General features: G+C 46.7%; 1 protein-coding gene across 2 annotated transcripts; it reads right to left on the reverse strand.

The window, feature by feature from the left end:
• Positions 1-4,143: 4,143 nt before the first annotated feature.
• On the reverse strand, positions 4,144-7,661 carry LOC119277476 (probable phytol kinase 2, chloroplastic). Of its 2 annotated transcripts, none has more exons than XM_037558756.1 (6): positions 7,249-7,661; positions 5,329-5,396; positions 5,125-5,256; positions 4,863-4,978; positions 4,562-4,676; positions 4,144-4,459 (listed from the first exon to the last, which is right to left on the reverse strand). In XM_037558756.1, exons 1-6 carry the CDS (start codon positions 7,579-7,581, stop codon positions 4,303-4,305), a joined length of 921 nt encoding a protein of 306 aa, XP_037414653.1. In that variant the 5' UTR covers positions 7,582-7,661; the 3' UTR covers positions 4,144-4,302. The 2 variants fall into 2 exon arrangements, with proteins under 2 accessions (XP_037414653.1, XP_037414652.1); XM_037558755.1 differs by having other exon boundaries at positions 4,144-4,480; positions 7,249-7,659.
• Positions 7,662-11,696: the final 4,035 nt, after the last annotated feature.

The following is an 11,696-nucleotide window of genomic DNA, read 5'->3' on the forward strand; positions in this document are numbered from 1 at the left end:
TGAAGGTTGTCAAACTTTGACTGAAGTTTTTGAAGACTATCAGTCAAGGCCTTAGTTCGATCCAATTCCTCACCCAACATATCATCGCTTTCATCTAGCATGTTTTGAACTTTTTCAAGAGCTCTTTGTTGTTTGGTGGCAAGGGAAGCAAGTTTGACATAGCTAGGTCCAAATTCATCACTTGATTCATCATCACTAGATTCGGAAAGGTAGCATTCTGTTACCTTGTCACCCTTTGACATAAGGCATGGTGAAGAAGATGATGATTCAGGTGCGAAAGTCATATCCTTGAGTGATTCCTTGAAATCCTCAAACCAAGGATCATGACAAGTACGATGGCCTTCGTAGACCTCAGAGAGTCGGTCCCAGATAAGCTTCGCATGGTTGAGATGCATGACGTTCCTGAACTGATTTTGGGACAAACAGGAGCACATGACATCCTTTGTTGTGAGGTTGAGTAGAGTGTACTTGCGAATGTCATCAGCCTCCGCCATCTTCCATAGATAGGTAAGACCAATCAGTGATGGTCCATAGTTCGTTTTTCATCGCCATGAGTCGCTTCTTCATCATGGCCTTCCACTTGGGATATTCATGACTGTCAAAGATGGGGCAGGACACACTCCTCATTCCTGCAGCCGACATAACTAAAACTCCACGTGGTTAAACCAAAATCACACAGAACAAGTGAGTACCTTGCTCTGATACCAATTGAAAGTGCATTACATCGACTAGAGGGAGGGTGAATAGGCGATTTTTAAGAATTCTTCACTGAGGAATTTCAGGGTGAGGAAATTCCTAAACGAAGAACTACTTGCAGCGGAATAAGTACTCAGGCATAAGCATAACAAAGCAATAGCGTAGTCTTCATGATGAAATGAAAGACAAAACATAGAGTACAGAAAGCGTAAACACAGGATAACATGATGAAGACAAAACTGACTGAAGAAATAGGATTGAGGAATTTAGAGAAAGTCTTCAGTCAAAGTCTTCAAACAGTAATGATCAGGTTCATCAACACATAACTGGGGAAATGAAAGGGTTGAGGAAATAGAACCAATAGGCTTGGTGAAGACAATGATTTGGTCGACCAGTTCCAACTACTGTGACAGTTGTACGTCTGGTTGGAGTGGCTGAGTATTTAAACTCGAGGACACACGGTCCTCACCGTATTCTCCTTGAGCTAAGATCACACAAATCTTGCCCAACAGTAGTGGTAAGTCTTCACAGGTGACTTCCAAACCTTCACAGACTTGGTCACTCGACGATCCACAATTCCTCTTGGATGCTCAGACCATGATGCCTAACCGTCTGGAGGATACACAGTCCTCAAAGGTAACCAGCATCGGTTCCACACAAGAACAATCTCTTCAGTGATGCTCAATCACTTTGGGGTTTGTAGGTTTGGGTTTGGGATTTGGGTTTTTCCTTACTTGATTATTTTTGCTCAAAGTCCTTGGAGGATGGGATGCTCTCAAATGACAAGTGTTAGTTTCTCTCGGAGCAGCCAACAAGCTAGTGGTTGTAGGGGGCGGCTATTTATAGCCTAGGGAGTAGCCCGACATGATAAGACATAAATGCCCTTGGCTGATATGACCGTTAGGTGGTAGATATTTTGGGACAGCTTGCGCATAGCACAACAACAGTCGGATATTTGAGGTTTGAATTCCTCAGGGCTATCATGTTCCTCACTATGTAGGCAATTCGCACTGGCGAATTCCTAACTCCTCAGTCAGAACAAATTCCTCAGAGACCAGAAGATCTTCGTCTCTATCACTGAAGAAATTGACTGAACTGATATGAGATTTCGAATGGCTTCACTCGAAGGATTGGGTAGATGTAGGATTTTGAGATGAGCATCACTTGGAAATCAGTTTCCTTAGTATTACCTCGACCCCCTTTAACAGTACGGTGTTTTCTATGACTCAAGAAAGAGAAAATGAAACTACAAAAACAAAAGTCTTCACGCTTCATAATCCTCGCATGAATATCCAAGTCTTGAAGGTCACACCAATTTCTTCATTTTCAAAGTCTTCACGAGAACCGAAGTCTTTAGCCGAAGACATTTATTTTTAGGGGTCGACTTTCACTGTAAATAGCAAACTCCTCATCGACTTATAGAGCCTGTGTACACTTCACAAACATATTAGTCCCTTAACATATAAGTCTTCAATACACCAAAATCACTAAAGGGCACTATATGCACTTACACTCACGTCAGCTGAGCCTCGTGAGGTAAACCTTGCATAGAACTCTCCGCCCCTCGGGTTTTGTGACAAGGTTGAAGGCTAAGTTAGGTGTGCATGGTGTGTCCGGACTCTCTCAAACCTCCTCTATGTTTGGTTTTGTTTTGTAGTATTTCAATTGTCCCGACCACCTAGCCCACTATCTATGGATATTTCATGATTTTCATTGGATAGAACCGTCCGGTATAGACATTTAGGGGCGACTTGGTGATCGGTACTCTGCCCCTGCAAACTTGTGCAAGGCCTCTCCTTTGGTTCATGCTGAACAAAATCTTCTGTTCCCTATGGGTTAGGCTACGTCTCCCTCTCTTCGGCTGCAGCAGGCACGCGCCAAACACCATGACCAGGCTCACACAGGCAAAACAACATGCTGGAGCACTCCATCGCGAGCAAACAAAACCACAGGAGATCAGTGTGGGTGTGTTTGGTTGCAGTAGTGAACAGTACCTGCGTTGCATACACATCTCAACCCAGCCTGGCTCTGGAAAAACAGTCTCATATGCGACATCTACACGTTGTTTGGTTGCCTGCATGGGGTATGATTAAGAGCTGACACTTGCACTTAGCACACACGGATTAGAGCTAGCAGAGGAAGGGGGAGAAGAAATGCAGTGTGCGCCGGACCATGGCGACTGCGGTGGATAGTGGCCATGGCGTCGTGTCCGACATGACGAGCATGGAGTCATGGGCGAGCGACCCAGTCGGCGGCACGAGCTGGCACTTGCACTTAGCACACACGGTTTAGAGCTAGCAGAGGAAGGGGGAGAAGAAATGCAGTGTGCGCCGGACCATGGCGACTGCGGTGGATAGTGGTCGTGGCGCCGTGTCCGACCTGAAGAGCATGGAGTCGTCGGCGAACTAGTTGCGGTGCTCGCGCAAAGACAGTGGACAAGGGAGGAGAATGCAGTGCTCGCGCCATAGTATCGTTCGTGTGGTGGGACAAGAGAGGAGGCCGAGATGATCGACGCCGGAAGCGACTCCAGTGTAGTGGGACGAGAGAGAGGAGGCTGAGAGGAGGCCAAGATGATCGACCCCGTCGGCGGCGCGGCGAACTCCAGTGTGCGCGCCATTGCAGCGTCAGTGCAGTAGGAGGATGACAGAGAGTAGGCCGAGATGAGCGATGCCGGAAACAACTCTAGTGTAGTAGGATGCAGGCAAGGAGATCAAGGGGAAGGGCGTCGGCGTCGAGAGGGGCGAACAGGATGGTTTTGAGCAGAGGACAGAGGAGCTCGACATGGTGGCGTCAATGCAGTAGACTGCTGTTGAAAGAGAGATGAAGCTACGATCGCCGAAACCAAAAACTTACAACACGAATGTTGTGAGGAACTGCGAGATTAGGCTGCTGGTCAAAGGAAATTTCAAATGATGGATCGTGCGCGACGAATCTAACAAAATTCGTCCAGAATAGCTCCAAACGGGAAGGCGGAATTAATAACTTACGGCCGACGAAACTACGAACCGATCGCCTGAATGGAACCGTAGCATCAAGGTGCATCTTTTTCGTGTAGAGCTTACCTCGAATCGAAGCACCGTTGTGTAGATCAGAGGGAGGAGATTAAATAGGAGCTTAATGGAGGTTGAAGAACTCACTTAATCACCGGGATCCCTCCCGTCTCCACTCGTGCAAGAGCCCGCTTGCTTGCGCCCGGCTCGCGAGAAACTGCCGATTCTAGCGTTTCCAACAAGCCAGCCTCTAGACTGCTTTAAGAAGCGTGCGATGCAGGCCCAACAGTGAAACCAGGCAACCAAACAGGACTCTGGCTACCCGCACGGACCTGGTTGGGCTCTATGCAGGCAACCAAACATGCCCTATAATCACTCGATTTCGGTATCCCAGTTTTTCTTTTCTCCATAGAGCAACGCATACGGCACACAGCGTCAACCTTGGGACCCATCTCAATATGTAAACGGCAGTGGATAATAAATCCTCAATTAGAAAATTGCTCCCATGACAGCATTTACAACAAAAATATCGCATACTTGTCGATAATCTTGTTACATGTCGGAAGTTCACGTGGCGAAAAGATACGTCACAGTATTCTTCCTTTGGCGCTAAACATCATAGAACGAGGCTACCGACGAGGAATGATGTCAAAGGAACGGTTAAATTGTCATCCAGTTCAGTGCTGATGGGGTGTGACTCCACAAGAGCCGCCGCTACGGAGACCACAAGGAAGCCCAAGGTCATGTACCAGCTCTCCTCCATGAGACCGAAACTGTGGAAGTAATGCATGTACCTGATCAATATGAGCGCAAACGATTGAACAAAGCACACTGAAGGGGGAAAAGCAGGTAACATGGTCTCATTAAGTAATTACCCAATTGAGGCCAAGAAACCAGCCACAGCCATCGCTACGCTTCCTGCATATGACTTGTTGGGGTTGTATGGAAGCTTTTCTTTTCCTAGGCGTCTCCCCACTACGTCTGCTATACCTGGAAGCATGCATCGACGAAGGGTGAACAGCCTAATTATATCTGCTTTTGTCTAGGAAGGGCAAAGCAGCTAATTCTTTTGGCATACTGTTTACAGCCAGTGTGAAGATAGGCAGCAGATTATGTTGCGCAAGATAAAAAATTGTTCCAGGACACATGGCGCGAAATGCAGATACATGCACGTACCATCTCCAGCGCATAAGTTGCAGACAAGTGCTATAGCAATTGGAGATGTTCTCCATAATACAGAAGTGGCCAAAGTTATAGTAGTAGCATAATACAGTGGTCCCTTGAGAAGTTCCCTAAGTTGAAAAGAAAAACAGGTAGAAAGGAATCATAACCTGAACCGGTCAAAGCAAGACTCGATAATGCCATAGAAAATGAAAAGGAGAATCTCAAGACGAAAGATCTGTATTTAATAACAAAGGGTTGGCATTAACTGTGGCACCTGTGGTCTCCAGATCGGCTCATTGATTTGACCATTGCTTCATTTTTCATTATTCCTAGCCCCAATAGAAGCATTCTTACAATATTAATCCCTGGTGCAAGTGCAGCAAAGAAAGGAGCATACCTTCCCGAGCTGTATAAAGCATTAGTACTGAACACCAAGATGCTGATTTTCATTGACAGTGTCATTTCAGATATCAATTACCTGAAAAGAGGCCAAAAGAGCAAGAATACCATCCCAATAGTTATGTGCACAAGTTTCCTATTCAGTTTCTGCATCCAAAAAAGGACATTTATCAATACAAAGTGTCTATATGAAGTTGCACATTTCAATAAGAAAAAGACACACGTACATGGCTAATTAGCTATGTTACAGTGGTTAGCATATTTAGTTGCCAAATGCACGCCATGGCACATTGTGTTAACTTCTGTGAGCAAGTTCACTTGTGCTTGAATTAATTGAATAGGCAACCGTAAATATCATCTGGAGGCTCTGAGTTCATGATGTATTGACAGGCTATCTGAGATCAGTCAAGAATAAATCACAAACAGGGTGGGCTGTGCACAACCCAAGGGTTCATGGAATGGGTTTTTGGTAGGCTACATAACAGTGGCCGAGGACTACATGGTATGTGTGGTAAGCAATTTCTGAATGGAAATTAAGTTATGGTGATTTAGCTTGTTAGCTCTACTTAAGAAAAGTACATAATCCAAAAAAGAAAGAACAGTGGCAGAGGACCGTAAAAAAAAATTGGTAGGGCAAAGTTGAAGGCATAGGCTAAAATGAGCACATGATCGTTTTAATTGCCTTTCCTCTTTAGCCTATAGCTAGCATGTAGCACGGAGTAGAGGCAGAGTAGTACTTTATGAACGCACTTAGGTTCAACAGGGTCGATAGCACATGGCGAGATTCAAGTGTCTTCTCTGAAGGATAATAGGGCCCAATTGTTGGATTATATGGAATAAGATATGTTGCCCTATGGGGTCCTCTGCCAGTGCTACAGAATAGAATTCATCTTTCACTCCAAATGATGGACTGTCGCAGGAATGATGCATCAAAGGGCTCTAGAGCAACTAAACAAATGCAGTTGACTAGAAAACTAGTGCACAGTCATTTAGTACTCTGACCATAATCAGCTGTAGAACTATATTTTGAACAATAGCAGGATTTGTGGATATCTCAACAACTTCCAGTCTCTCATCCGAAACATTTGAGTTTCTAAAGTATCTCAAAAGTAGCAGCCTATACCCGGATCATAAGCAGTGAAAAAAAAAATCACATATGAATGCTACTTACAAATTATACAAAATAGAGCAATTCATGCAGTGGCAGCTAGATTTCAACTCAGCATGCCGATGTAATCGAACCTTGATAAATGACAGAGTTCACCATCAATTCTATTTATAACTGACAATAGCAGTTAGATTTCAACAAAGCATGCCGATTTAATCGAACCTTGATAAATGACAGAGTTCACCATCAATTCTATTTATAACTGACAAAGTTGTAAAGTTGAAACACTTATGTTGGGATGGAGGGAGTATTTATCATTAATCACACCTGAAATATGATTTCTATCAAATCATATCATGCAACAGATAATTCTATAAATGGCAATCCTAATACTTAGCATCCTATGCGCCCTATGTTATGTAGCTTGAACAGTAGTCTACTACGTTTTTTACAATAGTTCACATCACAGTGATGCACAATCCCAAGTTCTCTTACGAGAAGCACCGACCAACCAAATGAGTTGCAGTATAATTTCTGACTCGCAGCTTGTAATTCAGATACTAATAACAATTCAATGGATTCGATCCCCGGTGAAGACAAACTCCATATAACCAACAGAATGTGAGACGACTCCAGCTCTGACTATGTCGTTACTGGTACATAGTAGAACTTGCGAAATCGATGTATGTAGTAGTAATTCGGTAGTGCCCTGGTCTCGCTACTGTTTCCTTTAGGGATGGCCTCGTTGCTGTTGCCATGTTACTGTCACATGGTATAACCTACAAACTAAAACTGAGTATACAAATCAGTGACTCGATGCGGACACTGACGCGCTAGATAAACGGTAAAAATTGGGGGCAAGTTAGTCAGGCCGTTGACTAACTGACTGACCTGGTCGCAGACGCCGCGCTTGGCGAGCTCCTCGAAGAAGCGGAGGAGGCCGAGGGCGATGGCCGCGGTGACGCCTGAGGACACGAGGTCGTGGACCAGGCCGCCGTCCCCCGGGGAGACCACCGCGGCCATCGTCGTCGCCCTCCGGCTCCGGTCGGCGGCGCAGCCGCGGCGGAGGAAGCCGAAGCGGAAGGGGAGGGAGGGCGGCGCTGAGGAGGAGGAGGAGGTGGTCAGCGCGGAGCTGGTGGGTGAGCAGAGGGGTCTCGATCGGAGGCGAGTGTGGAGTGGGGAGGAGGAAGGAAGCAAGAAGGGATGGGCGCCGAGGCTGAGCATTTCGGGTGTCCACAGCCGACGGCGACAGCGAGGCGGATGGCTTAGAGACGAGGGAAGGGAAAATTGCCCATTTTAAATGGAAAGATGTAAACTGTTTTCCTACTAATCGGATAAATCGGTAGCCGATATCAACAAAATGCGGAGGCTATCGGTTCCTCATAGGGAAAACGAAGAGGATTTGGATACCGACTTTTACACGCTGAGCGTTAAGTTCTCGGTCAGAAATAAAATTATGTCATATTCCCGCCGAAAAATAGGGACCGAGGAAGTAAGCCAAAACTAGTGCCCGTCGCCCGCGCTGCCTGCCGCCGCCCTCTCCTCTCCCCGCTGCCGCCGGAGGAGGCCGGCGAGCGAAGCTCGCTTGGCTGACGGCGGTGGCGGGCTCGCCTCCGTTCCTCGCGAGGAGGCCTCCGGCTGCGGCGCGACGGCACCCCTGGGCGTCCGACGGCGCGGCGAATGCGGGATGCTGGGGCGGCGGCCCCAGGGGACTTCGGTGGTGGCTGTACCGCCACGGCTGCAGGGGCAGCGTGGGGACGGCCTTGGCGGCTGGTGGCGACGGATCTCGGGCATCCGGCCCAGATCCGGTTTCCTCCGGGTGATGTGGGCTCGGGCGCCGGCCGGCGGCCCCGAGCGGTGGTGGTTGCGCGCCTGGGTTGCTCCCTTCTCCGGCGTGGTTGAGGATGGTTGGTGGTGGTGGCGTGGTGCCGGCGATGCTCAAGGTTGGCTCTGTCCGACGGTCGGCGCGCCCGGCGGTGGGATTCCGGTAGGCTACGCGACCTGCTGTGGATTTTGGATGCCAGAGCGGCGGCTCTGGGTGGTGGTCCGACGGGTCCGCCTCATACTTTGAGGACGGCCGGTCATGATTGCTGTTTGTGGAGGGGAGGCCGGCGGCGTCCGGTGTCACCTCTCTGCAACGTTAATGAGTGTCTCTCGCCTTCCTGTAGCGGTGAACTCACCCGGCAATCTGCTCCCTGGTCGTGGCTCCGGTGGTTTGGACTTTGTTCATGGACGGGGCGAAATCTCCGCACGGCTTGCCGATGCTGGCAGCGACGACGCCTGTGGGTGCCGTTTCCTTCTTGGGGGCGTTGCCATGGTCCTGATCATGTCCCTTCTCGAGCGCCGGGGGAAACCCTTGTTCCGGCCCTCCGGAACAGGCGGCGGCGGCGTCACGGCGTCGTTACCTTCATGAAGGCGCCGCCTTGGCTGCTCACGGAGTCCTCGGAGCTAGAGTTTGGAGCGTCTTGCTTTTGGTGTGGGTTGCCCCTTGGGACGTGGGCCTCTAGGGCGCTATGTATGCCATCGCGGCGCATCCTGCGCGTCTTCTTCTTCAGGCCCGGCTAGGTTCTGCCATCCACCAGCCGACTCTTCTAGGCACTAGTGGTGGGAGGTGCGTCGATCTAGTTAGTTCTGTAGTTGTCAGTGTGGCTTGGATGTTGCTTGCAACGGTAGTGACGCGGCCTGTTTGCTCGGTGCCCCGTCTTCTTTGCTTTCTTGGCTAGGGATAGGGCAAGGCAAGTTCTCTCATTCTCGTCTGTAGTAGGTGTGGTTCTAATCCCAGGGATTAGCGTGATGTGTTTTTGCCTTTTGGCATTGTACTCAAACTGTGGATGGGTCTCTTCACCCTTTCTTCTATCAATATATGATATGCATGCTTGTGCGTATTCGAGAAAAAAAGAAAAGTAGGGACCTGGCATTTTGTAAGTTGTGTTAATGAAAAATCGCATCATCGATTTTTCAGGATCGAAATCTAACCCAAACGGATTTGGCGTGCTTCGTTGCATGGTTGGTGTTGTTTTAATTATTTTTTGCAGAAAGATGATGAAGTGTGTTTTTCTTTTTGATATGTCTATCTCTCGTCTAGATGAGAATTAACTATGTCCCATCTAAATGACAATAGTAAGGAAAACGGGAAGAAAAAAAGGAAAAAAAATCAGCACGAATCTCCGCGTAAAGTCAAATGGCACAAGAGTTAGCAAATCCGTTTTTATAATGCGATGTTTTGATGGTGTGTTATCTGCAAATTAATCCACACATATGTTGGGAGCCCTTTTTTTGCGGTGATGATATATGTACTATATTGGTGCTACAATGTTTGATTCTGGCATTTATCTTTTGTCAGGTGATGAGAGGGTGCGAGACTGATCTATTTTATAAACTTGTCACGGATTGATTTGAGAAATCATTGACCAGTGAACAAAATTAAAAAAATGAACACCTCACCTGAACGAGAGAGCTCCAAAATTCAGAGCTCAATCCAAAATCATATTGGTGCTACAGTGTTGTATCTTGGTATTTGTTTTTTTGAGGTGATGAGAGCGTGCGTGATGTTGATATTTGTTTTAAAGTTGGTTGTTGCCGAATGATTTAAGAAATGATTGACCAGTTAAAATCGTGAACAAGATTTAAATTAGACAGCTTATTTAGATGAGAGAGCTCCTTAAAAAAATATGACCAAATTAAAATTAAGAACCCAATTCAAAACCAATATCCTTAATTGAATGGAAGGCATTCATCCTCAAGTGAGCTAAGTGACACTGTAGGTGGCTAGCGTGCGTCTTCCCCCACCCAAGCCGATGCCCCTCCATCTGTCTGCCCCCACCCAAGTTACTTGAAACTACAAAAACCCTGAGTATGTACCAATATATTTGATCTACAACACCAACTTTGCTTTGGTTGACACAACTTCTAATCTACTCGACTTGTGTTGAATGTTTCGTGTACTTGATATGTCTCCGTCGTATCTACTTTTCCTAACACTTTTCCTCTTGTTTTGGACTCTAATTTACATGATTTGAATGAAACTAACCCGGACTGACGCTGTTTTCAGCAGAATTGCCATGATGTTGTTTTTGTGAAGAAATAAAAGTTCTTGGATTGAAACGAATTATTTTGAAGAATTATTTCACAATAAAAGAAAAATATTGGAGCCAAGAACCACCGGAGGGGGGCACCTGAGTGGGCACAACCCACCAGGGCGCGCCCAGGTGGGTTGTCCCCACCTGGTGGCCCCGCAGACCCTGAAACCGACGCTATAAAATCACATTTTTTCAGAAAAAATCAGGAAGAAAAAATTATCGCGTTTCACGAGCCGCCGCCACCGCCTCCTGTTCTTCATCAGGTGGCCAGATCTGGAGTCCGTTTGGGGCTCCGGAGAGGGGGATCTTCGATCTTCGTCGTCACCAACCCTTCTCCATCGCCAATTCAATGATGCTCCCCACTGAGAGTAAGTAATTCCTTTGTAGGCTTGCTGGTCGGTGAGGAGTTGGATGCGATTCATCATGTAATCGAGTTAGTTTTGTTAGGGCTTGACCCCTAGTGTCCATTATGTTCTGAGATTAATGTTGTTATGACTTTGCCATGCTTAATGCTTGTAACATTGGGCCCGGGTGCCATGATTTTAGATATGAACCGTTTATGTTATCACCATTATATCTATGTTCTAGATATCTTGCAAGTTATAGTCACCTACTACGTGTTATGATCCGGCAACCCCGGAGTGACAATAGTCGGGACACTTCCCGGTGATGACCGTAGTTTGAGGAGTTCATGTATTCACCGTGTGTTCATGCCTTTTTCCGGTTCTCAATTAAAAGGAGGCCTTAATATCCCTTAGTTTCCAATAGGACCCCGCTGCCACGGGAGGGTAGGACAAAAGATGTGATGCAAGTTCTTTCCATAAGCACGTATGACTATTTACGGAATACATGCCTACATTATATTTATGAATTGGAGCTAGTGCCGCATCGCCCTAGGTTATGACTGGTACATGATGAATATCATCCAACAAATTGTCGATCCAATGCCTATGATTTTCCTACATATTGATCTTGCTAAGTTACTACTGCTGCTACTACTATTGTTACTGCTACAAAACCATTGCTATCACTATTTACCGTTACTGTTGCTGCTACTACTACTATCAAAACTATCATACTACTTTGCTATTGATCACCTTGTTGTAGATAATTAATCTTCAGGTGTGGTTGAATTGACAACTCAGCTGCTAATACTTGCAAATATGTTTTGGCTCCCCTTGTGTCGAATCTATAAATTTGGGTTGAATACTCTACCCTCGAAAACTTTTGCGATCCTCTATACTTGTGGGTTATCAAGAC

This window comes from Triticum dicoccoides, chromosome 3B (genome assembly GCF_002162155.2).
Source record: "Triticum dicoccoides isolate Atlit2015 ecotype Zavitan chromosome 3B, WEW_v2.0, whole genome shotgun sequence".
Classification (NCBI taxonomy): Eukaryota; Viridiplantae; Streptophyta; class Magnoliopsida; order Poales; family Poaceae; genus Triticum; species Triticum dicoccoides.

Bases quoted from the DNA above. Each gene is read 5' to 3' on its own strand.
- LOC119277476 (XM_037558755.1), bottom strand. From the start codon at position 7,581: ATGCTCAGCCTCGGCGCCCATCCCTTCTTGCTTCCTTCCTCCTCCCCA. The intron at 5,257-5,328 runs GTAATTGATATC...TGCTTTATACAG, and splicing joins CTCTTTTGGCCTCTTTTCAG to CTCGGGAAGGTATGCTCCTT. The intron at 4,481-4,561 runs GTAATTACTTAA...CATATTGATCAG, and splicing joins GGTTTCTTGGCCTCAATTGG to GTACATGCATTACTTCCACA.